The sequence below is a fragment of the Argentina silus genome (genome assembly GCF_951799395.1).
Source record: "Argentina silus genome assembly, chromosome: 16".
In the NCBI taxonomy this organism is placed as follows: domain Eukaryota; kingdom Metazoa; phylum Chordata; class Actinopteri; order Argentiniformes; family Argentinidae; genus Argentina; species Argentina silus.
Window position 1 is genome coordinate 14455115 of NC_139670.1, and position 25812 is coordinate 14480926.

Here is a 25812-nt window from a genome sequence, read left to right on the forward strand (position 1 = left end):
TTGATGTTAGCTCCTGTGATAGAGAAGGACATCTCAAATAATGGGTTACAGGCTTCAACATTTTGTACCAGGGCTGGGCTCAAGTTATACGAAAGAAATGCCTGTCATGTGTCATGCATTTGTTCAAATTCAGAATTCATCATCCATAATGCTTTGTTCAGGTGTTGTGTGTGGGGGTTGAGGTGGTGTGTGGCTGTGTTTGGTTTGGTAGAAGTGAGTGGGCAGTATTAGCTCTGTTTGTTTCAATGTTGTTATGAACATACAGTGCTGCTTGAAAGTATGTGAACCCCTTGTGCAATTATAGATCTTTTTAGTTTTTACCATGAAATCTTTATTTAATCACAACCAGTCTTTTTTTATCTGACATAACATGTTTATATTTACCAATTCCATATGTTGGTTTAGAGGAAATAATGCATGTAGTAGAAAAACTAAATTATAAAGAAATTAGTGCAGGTGCAAAAATAAGTTACATAAGGTAGTTACATAAATAATCAAGTAGGTAAGTAGAATCATGTGGATAAATAATTGGGTACCAAATGAACCAATCAAAGGAGAGATCTTTGGGAAAGAGTTTGGGCGGGACTCTGATAAATAGAGATAAGAAACCTGGTCTTTTTTGTGTTACCCATACAGGTGAATGCAAAACACACCATGCCATGCAGATCTCAGAGGACACAAGAGGGTAGTGAGAGCACATCAGTCTGGGGAAGACTATAAAATCATCTCAACAAGATTTGAGCTCCATCAGTCCACTGTGAGGCAAATCATTTACAAATGGAGAGTATTTAATATCACAGCAACTCAGCCTAGAAGTGGACGCCCTTCCAAAATATCCCCAAGAGCCACAAGAAAAATAATAAATCAGGTAAAAAGCCAACCCAAACATAACACCTAGAGATTTGCAGACCCCCCTTGCTGCATCTCAGGTAACTGTGCATGCTTCAACAATAAGAAGAACTCTGAATTGAAATGGCATTCATGGGAGGGTTGCTAGGAAGAAGATCTGGGGCTGCTTTTCCTCCTCTGGACCTGGACGACTCCACATCATTAAGGGAACCATGAATTCTGAGATATACCAGGAGATTCTTGAACAGAATGTCAAGTCATCAGTCAAGGGGCTAAAGCTGGGCTGAAAATGGGTCTTCCAACAAGACAATGACCCAAAGCGTTCAAGTAAATCTACCAAAGAATGGCTCAGGAGAAAGAAAATTTGTGTTTTGGATTGGCCAAGTCAAAGTTCTGACCTAAATCCAATTGAGATGCTGTGACAGGACCTGAAGCGGGCAGTTCATGCCAGACACTCCTCAAACCTCACTCAATTGGCTGAGTTCTGTAAGGAGGAGTGCGCAAAAATCCCTCAAAACAGATGTCAGAGACTGATTAGTGGCTATACGAGACATTTACTCCAAGTTATCGCTGCTAATGTAGGTGCCACAAGCTATTGACTGAAGAGGTTCACATATTTTTGCACACATGAAATCTGAGTTTTTGTTAATGAAATGAAAATATATTATTTTTGTTTGTCCTTTATTTGGATTGTCTTTTACGATTTGGAGTTTATAAAGATTTTATAAGTTCGTTGTTATATTTTTTTATTTAAAAAATTTATACAAAAATAATGACCATCCCTGTAGGGTTCACAAACTTTCAAGCAGCACGATAGAAGAACAGTTCACATTTTTAACATACGGTAGTGCTCATTTTGTATTTCACAGTGTATAGAAGTTGTGTGTGAGTTTTAAACAGTTTAAAACATTTGCTTCTGCATTGTGAGTGTTGAATAAATACAGAATAACATGGCACTGTGTCAACTGCATTAAATATTTAAATACAATGTCAGAAAAAACAACTGAAATTGAACACTTGCTGCAACAGCTGCAAGAGAGTTACTCATGTGAACCAAGATAATGATTCTCTTTAGGCACATCCGATTTAGAACAGGCTTTCCCAGCACTGCTGTTTCTCAGAAACATGCAAACTGTACACGTTATAAAACTTCCTCTTTTGTGAAAGTAAAAACCTTGGTCTAAGGGGTTTTATTTTTCCTCTGTCTATAGGATGTAGACCCTTGCCAGAGCCTTGTGTTTTTGGCCAGAGTCAGTGAATGACGTAGACAGGCGTGGTAATAACAATGAGAGAACCCTATTAATTCCAGACTACACAGATGCCTGCGCTCCAAGTCCGGTTCAGGGGAATCAGAAAGGGTGGGGTGGTTCTTTGTATGTCGCTCTGTTGAGCTAAAATGTCGAAATACATGTATTAAACATAATCCATTGAAAACGGTGTGCTTAATTGCAATAAACGAAACTAAAAGTCATTGTTTAATTCTTGAGTTTCCTGCCTGCGTGCCTTCCCTGCCAGTCGGAAAGGCTTGCCTGAGCTTCGTGCGCAATACACTAGAATCTGAGAAGCCTTCTACAGTACATAGGAAATGACTCATGTGTGAGCGTGGGTGTGTGCACGCTATTAAAACAAGGCGCAGACTACTCCGGGTGACTCATACTTGATGCTCGCTTTTCCATGGTGAAAACTCCAGACAGCGCGGATTGTTAAGCAGATGAACTTTCGGGAATTGCGCTCATAGCACAACAAGCACGATGGCTTCTTCAACTATTCTCTGTGCGCTCTGTGGACTCGTCATCGCGGCTGTAACGAATCTAAACGGAGTAAATGGAGAAAACAGTAAGTCTTATTATCTTTAGGATGTAACTTTTATGGTTGTTTTAAAACTTTCAAATACCGAAATAATGTTGATTGTTTTAAGGGAAATAGAAAACAGTCTACTTGGGGGTGAAGTTTAGATGTCATTGTGACATTTTATAAGCGGTTGAACTTTTATCTCTGAAATGTAATCGCTTGGGAATTCTTGTTTCACTGGACATGTAATCGCATGGCCACTTTAAGGGGCCGATAAAGAGGCTGCTTACGGAGTCGCTTCCTCTACCAGCTGCAGTTCACACCGGTTCCGCATTCCGATCGCCTTAATTCACCCTGTCCATGCCCATGGGTGAAAAGGACAAACCTGATGGAAATGTCCCCTGGTCTGCCATTCACAGAGTTGAATAGAATTTAACTAGTTTATTACTGTAATTTAATGTAGGCCTATATTAACTTTTGTAAGAGCAATTTCAAGGAAATTGTGGACAGAATCAAGAATTAGAAAGAAAGCTTACTGAGATTTGGGACTCCAAACATCACATTTGATTTGGAGGGCTTTTGTCCAATCATGTGAGATTCGTCCAGGCCAAGGCATCAAGCCAGACAATCTGCCAGTCAAAAAGCTTGCTCTCTGAGGCATAGACCATGAAGTCTGGACCACTTGCATTTTGTTGGTGGTGGGACTGTCATTTTACACAAATGAATTTATTTTCCATGATTATCTAAAATTAAATCAAATTGAATCCAATTTAACAGAAATCAAATCTCCTTTAACCCATATTTCCAAGAGACAAACAGCCTACTGTCCATTATTAAGAGCAGACCAGTGTACCAGCATCAACCAGCACTTATTTGTCAATGAGCACAATAACAGTTGATTTGACACAGTAATGTAACCCACAGGGTTCAAACTCAGGTCTTCAAGGTCACCATAAGACCTCTAGCCTGCTAAGACACAAGCTGGCAAGGTTACACACCCCATGCATCGTTCCAATTTTCAAGTAACCTTTGTTACAGTGACATACAACTGAACTACAGTATACTGTAAAACAGTTCATGGAAGTGCTACATTCCTTGTAGATATGCTGACTAGTGTTTCAGTTTCCTACACACTCATCTCTCTACCCCTGTCATATCTCAAGTGTGTCACTCAGTGATGACTCTTTCAGTATCGTTTTCACTAAATTTTGGAACAGCTGATGCTGCTGCACCAGTTCCCTAGTGAATAATCAAGGTGTCATGCCTATGCATGCTCAATGTGGACTATCTGTATAAGATCATATGGAAACCCAAGTGCTGGTCATTAAGAATTATACAGTTGTGTCACCTCATCTACATGTCAAACACTGAAAATACATTACAATGTGAATGAAGTTATATGATAAAAATATGTATTTATCTATATATACAGTACCAGTCAAAAGTTTGGACACACCTTCTCATTCAATGGTTTTTCTTTATTTTTTTAAATTATTTTCTACATTGTAGATTAATATTGAAGACATCAAAACTATGAAGGAACACATATGGAATTATGTAGTAAACAAAAAAGTGTTAAACAAACCAGAATATGTTTTATATTTTAGATTCTTCAAAGTAGCCACCTTTTGCTTTGATGACAGCTTTGCACACTCTTGGCAAGGTGTGTCCTAACTTTTGACTGGTACTGTATATATAAGTGAGAAGTCATATTTAAACACCTAAGACTAAACTGCAGACGAGTATAGCTACAGTATGTGAACAGTATTTTGCAGTGAGCTCAAGGTAGGGCAGCAATAGGCTTTATTACTGTAGCAGGGGAGCCTGGTGGAAGTAGAAATCAGAGGACAGGCTCATTGTAATGCATGGAATGGTATGAGGAATGGTATCAAACGTGTGTTTGATACCATTCCTCATTATATTCCATGCATTACAATGAGCAGGTCCTCCAATTTCTACCTCCAGCAGCCTCCACTGCTCTGTAGCCTACCAAGAAAGCAGCCATCACTGCATGTATGACATGTGAGCTTTCAATGACATTAGGAGGGAAACCAAAAGGTTATCTTTATTACACTGCCACATCCTGACAAACAACAGCCGGTATAAAGACACTGATTTCCATCTGATCTAATTAGATATTATGACATCTGTCTACGTTGACTATGAAGTGCTTGGGTTAAGGTGCTGACCTTATCACTAGTCTGCAGTGAACCTGATAGACTTTGCAGGCTTTTCCTCTTCCTTGTCACCTTGGGGATATTTACATGTGCTTCACCTCCATTGTACTGCTGCTGTCTGCGGTTTCATAAAAGGATATTAAAGGTTTCCGCTGTGCAGCGTGGTGTCTCTAGACTGGAGTAGAGATACAGGCAGGGGTGGCTGATGGAGGTAGAAATCTGAGGACAAGCTCTTTGTAATGTATTGAATGGACACAGGATAGACACTTTCTCTACAGACCTGCGTCAGAGTGGGGTAACAGTAACAGTCAGACTTTAATGTCTGCTTCTCAGTCAGTTAGTCACCACACCTTTAACAGAGTTATTTTCTGGGAAGTCACACACCCAACCAAAACAATGCTCTTCTTGAACACGCACAGCACACACACACACACACACACACACACACACACACACACACACACACACTCAGCTGCAACATGCCTATACGTGCTCACAGAGAGTCAGTGAGTAATTCATTCATTTGCATGTGACAGCATCGGTAGTACACACACGCACGTAAGCATGCATACACACAGACCTACCCAGAGGAATTCCCCACCTCATTTCACCAGAAGAGGACAGCCACAGACTTCCTCAGAGCCGCTCCATTTCTACTGCTTGATGTCATACCATTTCTTAATCATTCAGCCAGAACAAAACAATTCCTCACTCTCACGTCACACTGACTGTATTCTGCATACCTTTGGGTGGGAATTTTAGAGGTTTTTCAATTTAGCAATAAGCTAAACAGTTTGCTGGTCCTGCACCGTGAGAACCAAAGGTCTGCTTGAATACTCAGCAGTACAGGGCAATGTTGAAGGAGGGGAACATCAATTATAATAGTGAATTTGCTTTGGCAGCCCAGATGCAAGTTTCTCACTGAGCAAATATTGCATTTTCCTATGATCATTACCATGATCATAATCATTAACAACAGCACAATGCACAATAATTCCTTCCTCAGCCCAAGCTCTCAACAGTTTATATGTCATGCAAGATATTATGGGCTTTAAAAGGTATTCACACAAATACTCAAATCGAACGCTACTTTAAATTGTCAGAGAATCAAAAGGTGTGTGCGAAATGTGGTAATTGGTACAGCCACAAGTACATGTTGCGTAAGGATTTATATTAAGGTCTTCCTTCCATGTTTTTCCGCAGGCGTATGCAGCAACTCAGAGTTCTGGAGTTCTGATATGGACAGGTGCATTCCCTGCTCAACATGTCAGAAGTTTCCCAAGATGCCATCTTGTAACACATGTAAGTAGAATCATCAGATGATTCAAAAGAAAAGATCTTTGGCATCATATGTTTGAGTCCAATGAGTTGGTGGGTGATGATGACAGATTATTTCTGGTTATTTAAATACAAATCAATTGTAAATAACTAATACATATTCATGAGTCTACAGAACTCTTCACCATATATGAAACATTTGTTTTCATGCAAGGACAGAAATCAATGTATTCCTAAAGAAGAAGTGTGCTTCATGTACGTTATACAGGAAATTAAAATGGGGCTTTTTGCATACTCCCAGACGCACACACACACACACACACACACACACACAGCTCATACCCATGCACATCCTCAGATGCAGTCTTACAACTCCAGGTCCTGAATGTCATGTGCCGATGTTCGCCTATTACAATGCCGGCCTATTACAGATGCCCTCCTATGTGTCCCTCCTCTCCAGGTACAAAGGAGGAGAGCCCTCATCTCGTCTGGAGATTATTAGCCATTACTAGCTTCTCCGTGCTAGCGATCGTTCTGGTCACTGTGGTTCTGATCGTTGGGGTCATGGTGCACCGGCGCAAGGTGCAGAAACGACCGCTACGTGGTAAGAGGGAAATATTTGTCACAACCAATATTTTCAATGTTGTCACATCTTTGGTAGTGATTTTTACATGATACCATGCAGAAACTATTCCATAGCATATGTCTAAAATGGCAAGTGGAAGCATAACTAAACCTACTATATTGCCTTACTATATACAGTATGACACAATGACCTTTATGTCATGACATTGACCATTATTGTGCATGAAGGAATGCATGAGGACACACACACACACACACACACACACACCAGACACACATACCCACACACACTTCAAGTTTCCTCCGGTAGAAGCTAACCTCTACATGGCCTCCTCATGTCCTTCCTGCCCTACAGAACCTGTAGAAGAGACGACAGGGCCTCTATTTCAAGCATGAGCATTTCAGTAGGTATGCACCCAGTATTGTATCTTAACACTTGGTTATTTTAACATGTTGATGATTTGGGGTTGAAAATTGAATATAACAGTTTTAGGGGGGTGAGTTTAGCACTATGGTATTCTTTCGTCCATAGCCTGCAAATGATTTACAGTAAGGTGATGTTAGTGCTACCAGGCTTTCTGGAAACACAACCCAGTACTGTACAGCAGGAGAGGCTGGTGGTGGTAGAAATTGGAGGACAGGCTCATTGTAATGCATGAAATGGAATGAGGAATAGTGTATTTGATAAAATTCCTGATTTCATTCCATGCATTACAATGAGCCCGTCCTCCGATTTCTGCCTCCACTGATATACAGTTGGTAATAACTGGGGATGTTGAGAATGAAGTAACAAATACATTTCTGGATGACTCAGCCTTTACGTAGGTGTGCTTTCACTATTGTAAAAATGAAAGTATAAAAACATTCAGAATTTCGGATTCTAATGAGTTTCACTATGGCTATAGTAGTTTGTAGTAAATTAGGGATGTTGTGAACAAATTAATTTTCTTTTGATTCAGCCTCTTTATTTATTAATAAGCAATATTCATTCAGCATTGCAAAAATAAAAGTATAAATAATTGTTATACCCTTGATACATAAGTATACAAATCATTTTAAATAAAATCTAGAATTCAAGAGCAACATACTGTATAAAGGTGAGAAAACAGGGGGATAGAATGTGTTCAGAATGAAGTAACTAATGAATGTATTGTATGACTCACAGCGTCATCACCTGATGTTGATGTGTTGGAACGAAGGGAAGAGACTTTTGAGGAACTGAAGTCAAAAGACTTACCGTTCTATGGACTACGCTGACCACCACACAGGGTGTTCTACCAGTAGAGTTGGACCATGTTTATTTATTACACTGTTTAGTTAAAGTAATGTGTTCAGTTCTCTAACTCAGCATATATCAGAGCTCTCACATGGAACTGTGTTGACTCCAGGGGAGGCTGGCGAGGGTGGAAATGAGAAGACAGGCTCATTGTAATGCGTGTCAGATACCATTCCTTATTCCATTTCATGCATTACAACGAGCCCGTCGTTCGATTTCTACCTCCACCAGCCTCCCCTGGTTGACTTGCGCTGTCTGTCGATCACTTGTCTTGTCTCTGCGGAGGACAAGTCAGACTTTGCTCATGAGATGTGTAAAACCTAGTTCTCTCAGAACCCCACACCTCTTATTGTACTGATGATCATTGAATAGAGTACTATTATTATTTTCATGTTTTAGCTAGGACAGATAATCTAGGGTTGTTTTCATATTAGATATTTTGAGGAACTTTGATGAACATGATTTGGAGACATAACATCTTGCAGTAACTGCCAGTGCGTGGACATGTATGACAGAAGATTAGCTTTATTTGGTCTCAGTAAGTGACCTTAAAAACTACCAGTAACACAAGGTGCCATGACTTGCCACCAGCAGGATATGAGTGAATAAGACAGTGTTGCCTAGGAGGCAGTGGTGGCTGGTGAAGGTAGAAATCGGTGGATGGACTCATTGTAATGCATGGAACGAAGTGAGGAATGGTATCAAAAACGCGTTCGATACCATTCCTTATTCCATTCCATGCATTATAATGAGCCCGTCGTCAGATTCCTACCTCCACCAGCCTCCCCTGCTACTAGGACAGGGCTGCGTTCAGCAGAGCACAACGTTGTAGAACGTTCAGATAAAAACATATTATATCGAAACAGATAAGCTTCTCTGACATGTGTAGTAAGGAATCATGTCAGTTCTATTTATGACATTTCTATCTGCAACATTCAGAACGTTGCACCCTCTTGAACGCAAGCCAGGTTTGGTCGACTGTTACGACTATTTCAGACTAAAAGGTTTCTATTTGCTGGTCATATACAACAACCTCTTAGCTATGACTGTTATTGTGATCAACACATAATCTCTGATTATTAACTCATGTTTGGCACATTTAGGCCTTATGAATGTACCTTCGAGTTTTAGGGCAGTTGTATCTCGAATGCGCTTCCATGTTGAAACTTATATGCACTTTTTTTTTTTTTTCAAGAAAAAAAAACCTCTTTCTACCTCCACCAGCGTCCCCTGCAGGAGAAGTTGCGTGACACAGGGCTGCCCTAATAGTTGTGTGGTTGAAATGTTCAAGGTTAAAGTGGTCCAGAATTTGGGGGAATGTTTAGTTTATGTATAGTTGATGGACACAAATTAGGAACTGTTAGCGCATCCTGTGCTCTCCACAGTTGGAGTGAAAGGAGATGAGTCAACGCTTGTGGGACAGAGTATTTGTAACACTATTAGTCACTGAATGTCAACGCAGCAGGGAATACAATTGGGGAGGAAAACAGTCTGAACCTTACTGAAAAGTTCAACCATCTGTCTTAAACATCTGCACTAACTTGGAGCACCAAGCACACACGACATGGCCGACCCAAACCATACTGTGCTGGCTCGGATATTTTCCTCTCACATTGTCCTTTTCAGCATTGGTGGATGGTCACCAGGTCAGCCCAACACAGCTCAGCTCGGTTTGGCTTTGTGGTGTGAATCTGGGTCACAAGGTTGCCAGACTGTTTGAGCGGTTAGCCAACACTATTTGGCATGACAACGACAGTAATAGGAGTTGGCTAATAGCACAAACTGTCTGGGTCGAGACTAGGCTAATCTAGAGGTGGTGTCTCAACAACTGGAGGGCTGAATAATCACATTTCAAATGACTTGAGAACTGACAACATTATTTTTTATATCTAGGGACCTATATAAAAAAAAATGGATCTGAGAATATTAGATATGCTGCTTGCTTAGCTACCAGCAGAAATAAAAAAAAATACTGTTTTACAATTTTGTATATATATACAAAATGTATTTTTAATAATGCCCTTTATAATACTTTGTTGCACGGCAACAACGAAATGTATGGATACAAACTGCCAAATGGACCCTGCAAAAATGTGTACAAAGGTTCTGTGACACCAGTTGACAAACATGTTACTGAGCAATAACTAACAACGTCAGTGTACAGGTTAGTATAGGTTTCTTGCTCTATTAGGTTTATGTATATTTCTACACTGTGATAGTGCTATAATTAGCACATGTTACACCAGTGAAGCCTGCCTGACTTTTTGTGTATTTACTGTAGTTGTATTTTCTAAATAAAATTATGATCACAAACTCCCATGAACTGGTTTGTCTTCTTGATCTGCATAACAACATTGTATGAAGATGCTGAACATGTGTTCTCCTTAATATAAATCTTGCTCTGTCTGATAAAACTATCGGAGGCAGTGGAGGCCGGTGGAGGTAGAAATCGGAGGACAGGCTCATTGTAATGCATGGAATGGAATCAAACACGTGTGTTTGATCTCATTCTATTCCATGCATTACAATGAGCCTGTCCTTCGATTTCTACCTCCACCAGCCTCCCCTGATCGGAGGTATTCCCTGTAGGATGCTTGACAAAGGCGTTTGATTTGCACAGCAGCGCACCATGATGGAGTTGACACTTTTGCACTTGATACATGTACACACTTCAGGCTGCAGGGTGTAGAAATAGGACCAATTAGATGTCAACCCTCTCAACAACATGCTGTTATGCAAATCTAACACACTTCTGAATCTTTTCTAATAATAATGATCATGGTGGTGATGTACAATAAAGATCAATAAAAACTATTCAACAAGTGAAATGATGGTGATCAGATTTCAACTGTTAGAAGAGGAAACATGGTGAAACATTGCACCACCAAGACTGAAAAGGACAGACACTTTTTTTTAAGTCGTTTAATTTCAACAACTACTTTTCCAGATGTGTTCAGATCCTAATTAACTAAGTTCATAGTCCTAACAAGGAAGTAAAAATCTACATTTCAAAGTGACAAAATATATACAGGGTTATATAAATATGAATAAAATATTTATCATCAGACTTGAGTTTTTCGGACACTTACAATTCAATAAAATCAAATGTGTGGTATATGTTTTTTTTTCTCTTTTTTTCCTTTTTTAAATTATTATTACACAATAGCTAATTTAGCAGTGATTTCCAGAAGGAAGTCCTAGCATGAATGTACAGAAGGAGAAAGAACCCAACAAATGTTTTCATCATTCCATTATTTACACACCTCTGAGAAATGTACATACATGACACATACTGGGGCTGCGGTCCTGGGTAGAACACCAGAGGAGTGTGTAGTAGGGTACAATAATAAGTGCCAGAGGATTTGGAACCCATAGAATTAGAATTCTAACATTCTGATTCTATAGTGGAACCATAGTCAGTCTACAGACACATCATTGCCGTTATCAGACAACATTCCCTGCATGCAGGCTATCTGATTTACATATGAAAATACATGGTGCAAATCCCAGTGATTATGGTTGGGAAGGCCAAACTTATAGTAATCAACTATAATGTATTTATCAAGTAATTTCTTTTTACTCTGTACACATTTCAATGGTAAGAAAATGACAGGTCAATTCTTAAACACCAAAAAAGAGGTACTTACGAACAAGGTACAGTAGGTGGCAAAAAGGTACTGACAAAATTAGCCGTGAGGAAACATTTCTAAAACGTCAACATATTGCTTTTACTATTAGGAGATTGTGGAGAATGACTCAACATGCATCTCAACTGAAATAAACTGTCGACACGTTTAAATATCAGTTGGCTGGATTGGCAAGGCTCTTTGATTGAGGTATTTCATACATCTTACCGGTCCCAGAAATATATTTACAATTCATAATATATGAAATACATAAACAGGATAATAAGGCATACTCAACGCAAAGATAAAATACATATACAGCATCAGACAGTTGAACATTACATCATGTTGTGTACTGCCATGACACCCTCTGAGTAGAAGGCCCTCTGAAGAACTCTACGCCACCCCAACTCCACTTCCTGTTTTCCCAGACATTTGACATTACAGTGTGACTAAGAAGATGCACTCTGCTTGTGCATGATAGGCACCTTATTACTATTGGTTTGTTTCTTTTACTACTACAGTATGTTTTTCTGGTAGGTACAATATAGCTCTAGCAAACCAAATATAATCCTAATTTTAATTTAATTGCACATTTGTTTTTTCCAAAGACACAAAAACATATCTCATGACTAACTTCAGCTAAGCAACACCCAGTATTTTTGGATGTTGACCATGATCCAAAGTGTGAACATTGAAGCTTGTGCTGGTGAGTGGTAAAAATATAGCTAAGTCTGTAGATTCATCTACACCTTTTAAACGTTATAAGAATACACAATAAAACAATAAACAGATAACCATTAATAAAAGTGAGAAATAAATATATTGTATTTTAAACATATCGATAACATAGAAAGTGGGATTTCACACCGCGATACTGTCTACAATTTTGACTTACAGTACATTTTCAGAGCTGACAATCAAAACATACATTTTCCAAAGTTTGAGAAGGGATTCCAAGTCAAAAGGTGTGAGATTTGTGAAGGGCTGCAATACGTGTGCATAAAGAATCTATGAGGAGGGATCATTATGGATAAGAAAGGCTACGATGGCACGTGAAAAAAAAACATTGTGCCTCATTCAGACATACATGATTATCTACAATGTTCTGAACATCAGGTGTTTTCCTTTACAAGGTGAAAGACCTGAGAACTGTCAATACCGTTATATACTTGGCTAATGCATTCCTACCTGTTAGTCTAAACAACTGAGAATAATGGAATTACAGATCAATATATGAATTTTCCTTTAAACGCTACATAATTCTCAGAAGAGACAACTTTTTTTTTTTAAACAAGTTAACATTCATAAAAACTGTGATCTATCAAAGTATACACAGAAAAAAGATAATGAAATCAATAGAACAGAAAATAAATTATTAAATACGCCGATTTAGCATACAATGCCGCTCAAACGTGAACCCAAATATTATTATTATCATCATCATTATTGAAACTATTAACTTGATTACATGATTTCAGTAAATACCATTGATATCCTCTTATGCATTGGCCTAGAGGTATAGCATCACCTCCCTGACTAAACCACAGTTTAGAGACCACAAAGGGATGTCACCCACTTCTCTGTAACCTATGGCAACATGTAGATCAGGACTCAGGGGTAAAATATACCGCCCATAATTTTGACATTGGGCAAAAGCAGAAAAACCTACAGAGGCACTGAACACAGTATTACAGAGCAGGAGAGGAAATCACCATTTCCAGAACAGCAGTTGGGCTGCTCATAAAAACATGAGTCATCGTGGATGTGTGAATGTCCTTCACACGCAGCAGGGACCTGGGTTGGAGTAGTTCACTGTTAATGTTCGCTTTGGTTGAGAGGAGTCTGCTTTGAGAAGGAGAGGAGAGGAATGAATAGACTCAGTATAGGGAGATAGATAGAAGGGGTTCTGTCAAATAGCGCTACATAATTCAGGGATTTTTGTGCACTCTAGTCCTTGGGAAAACATTCAAACCTAGAAAGTTCGAAAAAGACACCATTGCGTGTCTGGGGACTTTTTATAATGTCACAATCCCATACTCAAGAGGTCAGATCAGAAATGTCTTCCGTCAGTCCAACATAACACAACAATAAACAATCCCCCCCCCCCATAATGAAATGTGTGAGGCAGTTTTAGGGAGATTAAGGTAATCAAGACTAAACAGTGTCTCTACAGTACATGGGCTTTTAGGAAAACAATGTCACTTTACAATTATTGATAAAAGGGTATCTGTGTGTGTGTGTCTAATAATAACAGAACCATGACACTTTTCTCCTACAATGTCAGAGGTTGAATGCACACCACACCCGCCACAGCCTCAGAGGAAGGAGCCCATATCCAGGTCCAGGAAGGCGTTCGCAGCCTCCATGCTGAATGAGGAATCGTAGGCTTGGGCGCTCTGCTGGTGCATCTTCTGATGGTGCCTCAAGTTGGACTTGCTGGAGAAGCGCTTGTCGCAGAGCAGGCAGGAGAAGGGCTTCTCCTTGGTGTGAATGCGACGGTGGCAGATGAGCTGTGTGGACACACGGAACGCCTTGCCGCACTCCAGGCACTGGTAGCGTTTGGGCTCAGTGTGGATCCGCCGGTGGTTCTTTAGTGCCATCAGGTTGGTGAACTCCTTCTGGCACACCGAGCAAAAGAAGGAGCCTGTCTTGTGGCTGTTCTTGTGATTGAGGAGGGAGCCCGCATGGCGGTAGGTGCGGCCGCAGTGCTCGCAGGTGTGGCTCTTCTCCTCGTCACCTCCTGCGCCTTGGGCCTCGGTGCCATCCTGCTGCTGGGGGTCGAGCTGCGGGTCAGGCATGCCACTGTGCATGTGGGCAAACGCCGGCACCAGCTTGGGCATCCCCTGGAGACCCATGGTCTGGTCCAGCCCTTCGGACCCCCAGCCCAGCCCGTCCTGCATATGCCCTGCCCCAGACATGTCCTGGTGTTGGTAATGCCCCTGGGGCCTATGGTGGAGGTCCTGGTGGGGCCTGGGGTGGAGCTCCGGGAGGGCCCTGTGGTGGAGGTCCTGGTGTGGCCTGTGATGGAGCTCCGGATGGGCCCTGTGGTGGAGGTCCTGGTGCTGCTGGTAGGTAGCTGTATTAGGGAAGCTCTGGTGACAGGGGCTGCAGACCAGGGTCCTGTCCTTGCTGTTGTGGACCTCCATGTGGCTCTGCAGGTGGGCCACCAGACAGAAGGTCTTGCCACACTCGGGGCAGCAGTGCCTCTTCATCTGGGAGTGGATCTGCAGGGTCATGGGGTCGGGGAAGGTCTGGAGACACAGGGTGCAGTGGTGGAGGTTCTCAGAGTGGGTCTTCTTATGGTTAAGGAGGGAGCCAGCGTGGCGGTAGGAACGCCCACACAGGTCACACCTGCAGTAGAGAGAAGATTTGGTTAAAAGTAATTTATCACATTGAAAATACTGTATGTATAAAAAAATAAACATTTCTGAAATATATGACAGTATAGATCTTCCAGGACTACATTCAACAAAATGTACCATATAACATTTCAAGTAAGTCTGTTCAAAATATATGAATCAAGAAGAAATTAATCATTTTAAGCTGACAGTCATTCAAATCCATGCGTGTAATGTTTGAAAAATTTGTATTACAATAAAACTACCCGTAAAAGAAAGTGAATGTAGACTTACATACAGTGTTCTATGAGACAGAGACACTCACATGAAGCACTTGTCTCCTCCCCCCTCTGAGTGATGTCCACCCCCACCCCCACTCCCAGCACCAGCACCACCAGCACCACCACCACCACCTCCACCAGCCCTACAGGCCGAGTTCTCAGTCCTCTTCTGGCATCGGTGCCTCTTCAGCCCAGACTTCCCCTGGAAACTCTTCCCGCAGGCGGGGCAGCTGAAGTGGCTGGCCACCCTGGTGTGGACCTTCTGGTGGTTGTGGAGGATGCTGGAGAGGCGGAAAGCCTTCCCGCACGTCAGACAGACATGCTTCTTCTTCTGCGTGTGTATGCGGGTGTGGTTGCGGAGGGCCATGGGGTTGGAGAAGGGCTTGGAGCAGAACGTGCAGCTGAAGTGGCCAGTCATGTGGGTGTTCTTGTGGTTCAGGAGGCTGCCTGCATGGCGGTAGCTGCGGTTACAGATGTTACAGGTGAACGGGCGCTCCTCCTTTTTCAACGACGCACTGCCGGTCTTCCCGCCATTGGGGTTCGATCTGCCGTCACAGGTGTGGGCTGTCAGCTGATCAGCTGAGCTAAACGCCTGGCCACACTCTTTACATTTAATTGCTCGTCTCCGTCCTCTTCCTCTCGGTGCTCCTCCCTTCACTTCTTTTCTGCAGACGTGACTGGAGAGCTGCTTCTTCCCCCTGAAGGCCCGCCCACACTCCTGGCAGCTGTGCTTCTTCAAAGCAAAGTGGATACGCAGGTGGTTCTTCATGGCCAGTTGGTTGGAATAGGTGTTGTTGCAAACAGAGCAGTAGTATTCACCAGTCTTGTGAGAGTTCTTGTGGTTGACCAGACTCCCCGCGTGGCGGTAGGTCCGTCCACACTGGTCGCAAGAGTAAGGTCGAGGGTCGCCGTTATCCTCTAATTTGACCCCAGTCTGAATCTCAGTCTGACATACTTTCTCCGCAACAAGAGTAGGTTTGGGGGGTTGTCTTCGTCTTCTGCTGCGTGAGGTGGAGGCTTGATTGGCGTTAGGGGTTAAAGGCTGCGTCCCACCGCCCTCCGAGCCCATCCCATTCATCTGCATCAGAGCCTGGATCTGGTCGTTGAGTTCTTGGATCTTGGCCTGGTTCTCCTTGTGGATCCTCAGGTGGTTCTGAAGCTGTTTCTGGATCTTGAAGGCTTTCCCACACTCAGTGCAAGTATGCCTTGGGGGAGGAGAGGAAACAAAAGCATAGGGTTAATCCTGTGTTTACACAACAAAGCACATTCTCTAGAGTATGAATGGAGTTTTGATGACAAAACACAGGGTATGTAGACACTACCCAGTTGTATAAGCACTATTTTCCTTGTATCACTGCATTCTTTTGCAAGTGCGTAGGCACTTGAATATTTTCTGTATGGAGAATCTGACTTATTGAACAGCATGGGCTAAGTGAATGAATCAATAAAAATAACTGGTATCAATTGTATGACTAGGACAATATTCAATAGTGTGTGTGCTTATACTTGACACTTCAATTAACATGAATATTCTCATCAGTAGACAAACATGTATTTGTTGTGTTAATGGAAAATAAGTTCAGATTCAGTAATTAATTACCTCTTAACATCAAAGTGCGTCCTCTGATGGTTCTTCAAGGCCAGTAGATTATAGAAGCGCTTTTGACAGACGAAGCAGCGGAACACGCCTGTCTTGTGAGACTTCTTATGGTTGAGGAGGGATCCAGCGTGTCTGTAGGCTCTTCCACACTGGTCACACACATATTGCCGATCTCCATTATCGACATTCTCTTTCATGTGTTTCAATTCTTTACCGTTGCCGATTTCACCTGTGTCTGCTTCTTCTTCTTCTTCTTCTTTTTTCTTATATTCTGCAGCATCATATTTCCTCTCCGTTGAGCAGCCATGGGTCTCCAGGTGATGGAAGCTTGAGCAGAAGATGCCACATTTCCCACAGATAATGCTCTCCGCTTCCTCCTTGTGCCAAGCTCCATTACTACTACTGCCCATATCTAACTGTCCAGCATCATCATCATCAACCACCTGTGCCTTGTTGTGTAGGAGCTGATGGGCCATCATGTCCTGCTTCTTGGTGAAACTCTCTCCACAGGTGCTGCAGATGATCAGGCCTCCTCCGTCCCCCTTCTGTCTCTCTCCCGCCGGGTCCTCTTCCTTCTCCTCCTCCAGGGAGGACAGCGAGGATGGGCCGGAGCTCGGCGGGGTGCCGTGGGACTGGGTGTGGCCGCGTAGGTGACTCCTAAGGGCCCTCATGTTGGTGTAGCGGTTCCCACACACCGAGCACTGGTAGAGCTCTCCATCATCGTCATCTTCTTCATTATCATCACCTCCACCATCATCATCCTCCTCCTCCTCCTCGCCATTTAACGGCTCACCGTTCATACTTTCATGGAAGCTGTTTTCAGCGTAGTACCTTTGATCAGGGTTACTGTTTAATCCCTGGAATTCCATATGATCCTCTGGGTTTCCTATCATGCCATTAGCACCCTGAAAGTCTATGCTATTGTTATAGCCATTTGATACAGGCCCATGCTGCTGCTGCTGCTGTAACAGAGGACACATGTGCGACTTGATTCCAGCGATGTCCGCAAATGTCTCCCCACAGTCTGCGCACATGTGGTTCTCCATCAGATGCTCGTCGTGAGGTAGATGCACCGTCCTGTCCTGGGCAAAGGTGGACTCAAACTGTCCATCATGGAATGATGCTCCATTACTGTGTTCACCACCACAACCATCCCCACCTGTGTTCTCCTGAGCAAAACCCATCATACTGCCACTGTCACCCCCCTCTGGGGAGGAGAAGCCGCTGGCGCCACCCTGCTGGTGGTTCTCCAGAGTCAGAGGCTCCGAGGAAAGCCAGTCTCCCTCATTGCTGAGGCTGAAGGAGGACGGCTGGGCCTTGTGGATGCGGAGGTGGCTACGCAGAGCCGCCAGGTGGGGATAGCTCTTCCGGCAGATGGAGCACTGGTAGATGCCCGTCTGGTGGGACCGCTTGTGATTGATGAGGCTCCCCGCGTGCCGGTAGCTTTTACCACAGATCTGGCACCTGAAGCGGCGGTCACCGTCTGAGGCCTCCTCTGCCTTAGTCATGTCGTCTCCCGAGTCTGTCTGGTTTAAAGCTGAGTCTAGTATATCTGGATCTATGATTGACTGCTCTCCCTGAGTGTTAAAGGTGGATGGGGTTTCACTACTGGAGTGGTCAGAGTATATTTGGCTATTATTGAACTGCTCCTGTGAATGGTCAAAATCCCCATGATTATCCATCAACGAGGGCATTGATGGAGTATGGTTTAGTGGGGAAGCGTAAAAGCTAGAATTTGGAGACTGAGTAACACTATGGTCATAGGAGACATTATGGTCCTCTGATAGACCTTCATGGAGCCCGAAGGACATAGAAGACGAGTTATGCATCTGGATGTGTTCCTGGAACTCCTCATCGTTGGGGTACAACACCTGACACAGGTGGCAAAAATGCACCGGTGGTGCGTCCCTGTTCTGGGGTGAAAACTGCTCAGGTGTTGCGTCAGAATATGCGACCTCCGTAGAACTGTTGTCTCCTCCCGGACCACTTCTGGTCTTGTTGTGAATCCTCTGATGACTATGGAGGGCAGCCAGGTTATTGAGCTGTTTGAAACAGATAGGACACTCGAAAATCCCCACCGAGTGAGACTTCCTATGATTGATCAGGCTTCCGTGATGTCTGTACGTCTTGTCACACTGATCACATTTGAACGGCCGATCCCCTGTTTCTTCTGAGTCCAGCTTGTCACTCTCAGAGCCTGGGTTAGGTACACCCCCTGCCTCTTCCTCCTTGCTAGGGCTATTTTCTGACTCGCTATCGAACCTCATCTCTTGCTGATCTGACAATACACTGCCTGGCTGCTCATCAAAGTGATGGGAATCATTATCCTCAACATCCTCGCCACTCTCAAGAGTTGCTGACCTCCTAGTGAGTCTCCCCTGTGATTGCCTGGAGAGATGGACCCTCTGATGAGTGGCTAGCTGGGTAGCCAATCGAAAGGCCTTCCCGCAGTCCATGCAGGAGTACTTCTTCTGCGACGTGTGGCTGCGTAGATGGCTCTTCAGGGCCAGAGCGTTGGAGAGGTTCCTGGAGCATATCTGACACTGAAAAGAGCCCACCTCGTGAGTTTTCTTATGGTTAGCCAAACTTCCTGCGTGCCTGTAGCCCCGTCCGCATTCCTCACATTTAAACTTGCGATCCTCGTCCAGCTCAAAGTGGCTATCCATGTGTTCTAGAAGGCTGGGCATGTTGGCACACACCGAGCCACAGTATTTGCAAGGGAAGCCTTTGGTCCTGCTTGGCTCTTGCATAGCCATAACAGGACTGGGGGGATAATGTCTGGGCTAGATACAGCTTGTAGGAATGGTTGAGGGAAATATACATCAGATTCCCAACTCCTCCTCTAAATCACCAGATCTTATTTATATTTACTGTTGAACAGGAAGGTAGCAGCCAAAGAAAGGGATCTGAGCATTCAGCACCACTCCATTGGTGAGGCATTAAGTTGGTGCGCTAGAAAGGATGTGGGCTCACCGTGACGTTGAGGTCTGTGAAAGAAGAAAAAAAGAAAATATGTTCATATGATAGCATCACAGGGTGAAAAAGAACAGACTTATGCAATAAGAGCACTTTCATTTCTGCGTATGTTTAGGCCCTAGCCCATAGATGTGAAGCTTAGTTGAAGTTCCAGGTTCAAAATGTGTTGTCATATGTTCTGGAATACATGGAAGTGTATGACTGTACAATGAAATTGTTACTTGCAAGTTCCGCTCTCCGAAAAGTAAAAACACAATAGAACACAATTGTTGCACAATACAATAGTAACACAATAATATGCAAGACAATAACAAAATAACAGCAGTGTGTAAAACATATAATACAGTGTGTCTCCCTAATTTTATTGGTATTGGTATATTAATTGTAATTGTTGTTTTAGTGTATTATTGTGTTGTATTGAGCTACTGTTGTATTGTGCTTATACAATCAAACTTGCTCACATTCAAAAGAGTACCAATCTATAAAAGCATGCTCTAAAGCCATGGTAACAGTAGGCTATCACTTTATATTATGTTTCCCCTGTACTACCTTGCATAACATGTTTTTCCTAAAAACATTTTTTTTTTTTTTTTTTTTAAATCCATATAAATAAATAATTATTTAGCCAATTTTTCCACATATAGCTAACGTGTGTGTTGTTTCTACAAACCGAAGGATTGATAAAAGTTTGCTTCATTGCTTTGTTTTAAACTCTGACAGTGATTTTAGTTAGCCAGATTCAAGTTGAAGGTGGCTAGAAGCACAATACCCTCACTAGAACCGCAGCTAGTTCGCTGCCTAGCTAGCTAGCTATGTCAATAATCCGGGAGACCAACGCCTTGTTGAAAAATGACGTTAAAAAGCAAGATAACAGGCTTACTCAAAGTACACTTCTCAATCAACAATGCGACGATTCACAGCTATGGAAAAGTTGTGTAGCTAGCAAGCTATATTGGTGTTGCGGGTAAGCCAGTGATGCTTGGTCACAAATAATAACTGCCGCTAGCTGGCTAGCATCATCATGCTTAGCTAAACAAACATTGCACCAAAAAGCCATTATTCTTACTTACCATGTATTGAGTCATGCGTCTAACCAGAAACATTCCATAGATTTGTATTTTTAGTTCTCAGACCTGGGGCTATGTTTTAAATAAACCCTTATCTTTAATTTCTATTCTAAAGGACAAGTCTTCTTCAATTGTCTTTTTCCTTCCATCTCGTTCCACATACTTCCTGCTCTTGTTGCTAGGAAACAGGAAATGTGTACCACTGAAATACGTCCCCCTAGCTGTCAGTGAGCGGTTCGGTCACAGGCATGTAACTAAGCTCTGTTTTCGTGGACTTGGTTAGACAGGAGAATACGTCTATTCTATTAAAAGTTGCAGTTCTTTAACTTGGGCAATTACTAAAATGTTTTGCAGGCAGATTATGTAACGTAAATCATGAAAAAAGCGGAATTATATGGACGAAACATTCGGCAAAATCTGTTTGCTGTTTTCTTTACCCTACAAATGTGTCTGTCCCACCGTGCCCCCTAATATAACCAGATCTTTTAGAATGCTTTATATGTTCTATGGTATAACTTTCTATGAGTCTCTCAGACGTGTTTATCCAAATTGGCAGAAATGCAATAACATGTATCAAATGGAACAAATTCCATAAGATAACTTGAATGTTTGCGATCAGCGCAAGTGCTGCACTTTGGCAAGCTCGACAACAGGACTTTCGTCATGGTCCTAGAGCCGTCCTCCCCGCTCCAACACCAATCGTAGTGGTTTACTGTAAACGCAATTACTCAGGCTTCAAATCTAGACATTTTGACTACTCTTGCACGTCTGAACCGAGGAAAATCAGGTAAGAAATAGAATCAACATTAGGATACAAACTTACATGACAGATGCAGAGCCACCCCATGCGATGATGACAGCAGTAGCCGAAGAAAGCGCTTCATCAGCCGGTCCTAAAGCCAGCCATTTTGAGTTTAGCACGAGACAAGTACAGGCTGAAAACCCGTAAATGCCCCATTGTTGGACGCGGTATTATGTCTCATAAATGTATCCAGCTACGCGGCTGTTGAATGATATGACTAAGAAAACAAAAGGTGTTTTCCAACGACATGTGATTGACTTGAGATTTGTGTTTTACATGCCAACCTCCTCCTCTTGTGACAGCAAGCGTTTAGCCCTAATTGTCCCTGAGGTCCTAATGCCAGCCATTTTGAGATTTGCCTCCCCACACAGTCACCAATGCGACTGAATATGCACTCACCCTATATACATTTATACAACACTGCTTTAAATGTCCCATACCACTATAGTTGACATGTAAACTGTCTAAGTGTTGTTATGACACTATACTCATTAAATGTGGGTTGTCTTAAGATTAGGTATTCTAAAGTTTTCAATTCCATTCACAAGTCTTTCTATATTGTCTATATAAAATGTGTGCTATATGTAAAAGTGTCTTTGAGTACTGAGAAAAGTGCTACACAAAATAAATGTATTATTATATAAACTATTCTAAAGCTTTATAATATGTGACGCAATGCTGGAATAGAACCCTTTTTTACAAATGTTTTTTTTTACTACTATTCCTTTATTCTTCTGTTAACAGCACTACAAGGACATAACAACCCAGAGGATGGCATCCCCCCAGCCTGGCAGCCCGCCTCTGGCAGAGCAGTACACGCCCCCTGCTGAACAACAGAGTGAGCTCGAAGAGGAGGTCAACAAGGTGAAGGAGGCACAGCAACCTGCTACTAGACGGAGACGCAAAGGCAGACCTCCCAAAAAGTCCCAGCACTCCTTTAAATGCTCTGTGTGCCAGGAGGCCTTCAGCAGCCCCTCAGCCCTGCGGAGCCACAAGCTGTCCACTCACGGGAAGGAGAAAGAGAAGCCTCAACAGCAGCACGCCTGCACTCAGTGTGACAAGGCCTTTCCTGGGAAGATGCAGCTCTCCAAGCACCAGCGCTCCCACTCTGCCCAACGACCCTTCCAATGTCCCCAGTGTCACAAGGCTTATAAGACCCCTACGGAGCTACGTAACCACAGCCGCTCCCACACAGGGGAGAAGCCCTTCATATGTACAGAGTGTGGGAAGGCCTTCATGCAGGCCATATGTCTGAGGATACACATGACTCAGCACAGCGGAGAGCGGCCATACTCCTGCCCCCACTGTGACAAGAACTACCCTACCTTATCCAAGCTGAAGGTCCACCTGCGCTCTCACACGGGGGAGAAGCCCTACTTCTGTGCCGAGTGTGGGAAGAGCTTTGCCGACCCTTCTGTGTACAGGAAACACAAACGCAACCACCAGGGCCACCGTCCCTATGCCTGCGATGAGTGTGGTAAGACCTACACCGAGCTGAAGGATCTGAAGAACCATGAGCGCTCTCACACGGGGGAGAAGCCCTACCTGTGCTCGGACTGCGGTAAGGCCTTCTCCCGCTCCTCCTCTCTAGCCTGCCACCTGCGCATCCACTCCCAGAGCAAACCCTACCAGTGTGAGCAGTGTGGTAAGGGCTTCACCCAGCTCTCCTCCTACCAGTCCCACCTGCGCACGCACTCCGGGGAGAAGCCCTTCCTCTGCCCCCAGTGTGGGAAGATGTTCTCTGACCCCTCCAGTTTCAGGCGCCACCAAAGAGCCCATTCTGGGTTCAAGCCCTACCCCTGCGATAAATGCGACAAACGGTTCCGGCAGCCTGCGGACCTGGCCGTGCATCAGCGTGTGCATTCAGGCGAGCGCCCTTACAAGTGTCAGAGCTGCGACAAGGCGTTTGTGGCATCCTGGGACCTGCGGCGCCACATGCTGGTCCACACGGGGCTGCGGCCGTTCTCATGCACCGACTGCGGGAAGTCGTTCGCTGAACGCTCCAGCCTCAACAAGCACCTGCGGGTGCACTCTGGGGAACGCCCGTTCAAATGTGAGCTGTGCTTCAAGTCCTTCGTGGTCTCCTCTAGCCTGCGGAAGCACGAGAGGACTCACCTGGCAGAGAGGCCTGAGAACCAACAACAGCAGGCAGCTGTGTCTGAGTCAGCGACCGTCTTCCCCCCTCACACTCTCCCCCAGTTCTCCTGCGCCCACTGTGACATCACTTTCGGAACCTGGGAGGAAGTGCAGGCCCATGAGAACTTCCACAACATCCCCCCCCCCTCCTCCTCCACCACGGTAGCCCTCCCCTCCTCCACGGTCACCCTGCCCCACGTGTGTGTGACCTGCCAGGCAGAGTTTGTACAGCTGGCCGACCTCCAGGCCCACGAGAAGATGCACCCCAAGCAGCGGCCCCACGTCTGTGACAGCTGTGGCAAAGGCTTCCTCAACAAGGCGGGGCTACGCAAACACCAGAGGATCCACTCCGCCGTGCGTCCACACATCTGCCCACACTGTAACAAAGGCTTTCTGTTTGCTGCCTACCTCCGCAAGCACTTACGTACGCACCGTGACCCCCTCCCTGCAACATCCTCCTCCTCCCTCTCTGATGAAACACACATAGCACACACTGAACCCCTCCCCTCTCCTCCGCCCCCCATGGAGGTGTCTCCGACCTCAGGGGAGCCCAGTACGGTCACCCTAGCTGTCCCTGTGGCCGTCCCTGTCACTGCTTTCCAGACTATGCCTGTGTACATTAACAAGGAGGACTGTGAATAAAACGTCAAACATTTATTTTGGAAATGTCACTACTATACAGCTAGAGGCCTTTAAAAGTTTTTTAAAACCATGATTTTTGGTCTTGACAGTAAATATACTGTTCAATTTAACTTGATAAAACATAGCCTATAACTGACTTTGAAATATGAGATGTTTCATTCATTGCCCTCAGCTTTCTCTTTGTTTGATGTATTTTCATGTGATTTAATGTGATTTAAATGTGTTATTTATGATATCTATAATACATCATGTTTTATACTTCAGGAAAGCAATCTAATTTCAAACTCATGACCTTGTGATTTATTTGTTTATCAAATAATTAATTTACATTGATGATGTCATACATGCATACGTGCATGTAAACAACTGATCTTACTTTCTCTGTTATACCATTTCATTCTAAAAACATGTAACGCGATTTTTAATCATGATCAAGAAATATTTGTTTTTCCTCTTTTCCATGGACTGTCTTTACTACTTTCCTGTCTGTACATACATTGTTGTGATGATGGAATAAGTAAAGTATTTACTTAAAAGCATTGATGGATTGAGAGTTGCCTTCTTGTCATGATTTATGATTGAAATAAATAAACGCAAACAAGACGAAAAAACTGTTAGGTCAAAATGCTAGGGGATACGATGATGGAAGGACATTAGAATATTGCGTAGATACAGCATACTCAACATTCACCATCAACGTGTATGGACTAACAGGCATCTTATTGTCTGAGTATTCTCCCCTTGAAGTTGAATGATGACTTTAACACAGCACACCATTGAATCAGAGCCGTCGGGCCGCGGTAATAGAAATACCACTGCGCTATGTCACCTGCGCTCACTTGAGTGGAGTAGCGGTAAATAGAGGCGTGTTCATGACAATGTGCAGTTCAAGTGCTATCAGGTGCGCTGAAAAATACTGATCTGGAAAATAGCACAAGTATTTCTTTCCACCGCCAGCATCCTCGACAGCGCTCGCGTTTGCGGTAAGATTGTTTTATGCCGGTAAAATATCGCCCATATAATCTGCATTGAATGTCCCATTGCACTACAGTCACCTTTTAGAAGACCTCTACAAGATCTGCTCTTACAGTATAAGACTGAGGAGAAAGGGATGACAGGGTCACTTAGGGGAAAGGAGAAGTACTTTTAGGTTGAGTCAACAGATAAAAAGTGTGAAATGGTACCACTGGTGGTGATGACAATGGCACTTTTCACCACCAGCTATAAAGTATTCACCACCAGCTATACAGTTTTCAGAAGAGAGACAGAAGACCGTAACAACTTATGGTAAGCTGTGTTATCTTGTACATTATTAGGTAAACCGCAAAAGTAAAATAAATAAAAATACAAGGTAAGAGTGTAGAAACTTATGGATACATGAGTTA

The 25812-nt window shown here is 43.4% G+C and overlaps 3 protein-coding genes across 5 annotated transcripts; 2 read left to right on the top strand and 1 right to left on the bottom strand.

Moving 5' to 3' along the window:
• Positions 1-2486: 2486 nt before the first annotated feature.
• Positions 2487-10270, top strand: LOC310817005 (tumor necrosis factor receptor superfamily member 12A). Of its 2 annotated transcripts, none has more exons than XM_083687401.1 (5): positions 2487-2685; positions 6021-6119; positions 6556-6699; positions 7036-7088; positions 7846-10270. In XM_083687401.1, exons 1-4 carry the CDS (start codon positions 2601-2603, stop codon positions 7074-7076), a joined length of 369 nt encoding a protein of 122 aa, XP_083543527.1. In that variant the 5' UTR covers positions 2487-2600; the 3' UTR covers positions 7077-7088; positions 7846-10270. The 2 variants fall into 2 exon arrangements, with proteins under 2 accessions (XP_083543527.1, XP_083543528.1); XM_083687402.1 differs by having other exon boundaries at positions 7036-7084.
• Positions 10271-12177: 1907 nt separating this feature from the next.
• znf646 (zinc finger protein 646) lies at positions 12178-21901 on the bottom strand. 2 transcript variants are annotated; one of them, XM_083687511.1, is made up of 4 exons: positions 21671-21901; positions 16805-19791; positions 15249-16409; positions 12178-14936 (listed from the first exon to the last, which is right to left on the bottom strand). In XM_083687511.1, the coding sequence occupies exons 2-4, from the start codon at positions 19558-19560 to the stop codon at positions 13901-13903; spliced, it is 4953 nt and encodes a 1650-aa protein (XP_083543637.1). In that variant the 5' UTR covers positions 19561-19791; positions 21671-21901; the 3' UTR covers positions 12178-13900. The 2 variants fall into 2 exon arrangements, with proteins under 2 accessions (XP_083543637.1, XP_083543636.1); XM_083687510.1 differs by lacking the exon at positions 21671-21901 and adding an exon at positions 20851-21004.
• znf668 (zinc finger protein 668) lies at positions 21567-24891 on the top strand. Its single transcript, XM_083687512.1, has 2 exons — positions 21567-21634; positions 22394-24891. Exon 2 carries the CDS (start codon positions 22421-22423, stop codon positions 24425-24427), a length of 2007 nt encoding a protein of 668 aa, XP_083543638.1. The 5' UTR covers positions 21567-21634; positions 22394-22420; the 3' UTR covers positions 24428-24891.
• Positions 24892-25812: the final 921 nt, after the last annotated feature.

Bases quoted from the DNA above. Each gene is read 5' to 3' on its own strand.
- znf668 (XM_083687512.1), top strand. From the start codon at position 22,421: ATGGCATCCCCCCAGCCTGGCAGCCCGCCTCTGGCAGAGCAGTACACG.
- znf646 (XM_083687511.1), bottom strand. From the start codon at position 19,560: ATGGCTATGCAAGAGCCAAGCAGGACCAAAGGCTTCCCTTGCAAATAC. The intron at 16,410-16,804 runs GTAATTAATTAC...TCCTCCCCCAAG, and splicing joins ACGCACTTTGATGTTAAGAG to GCATACTTGCACTGAGTGTG. The intron at 14,937-15,248 runs GTGAGTGTCTCT...TCTCTACTGCAG, and splicing joins GGAGGAGACAAGTGCTTCAT to GTGTGACCTGTGTGGGCGTT.
- LOC310817005 (XM_083687401.1), top strand. From the start codon at position 2,601: ATGGCTTCTTCAACTATTCTCTGTGCGCTCTGTGGACTCGTCATCGCG. The intron at 2,686-6,020 runs GTAAGTCTTATT...GTTTTTCCGCAG, and splicing joins CGGAGTAAATGGAGAAAACA to GCGTATGCAGCAACTCAGAG. The intron at 6,120-6,555 runs GTAAGTAGAATC...CCTCCTCTCCAG, and splicing joins GATGCCATCTTGTAACACAT to GTACAAAGGAGGAGAGCCCT.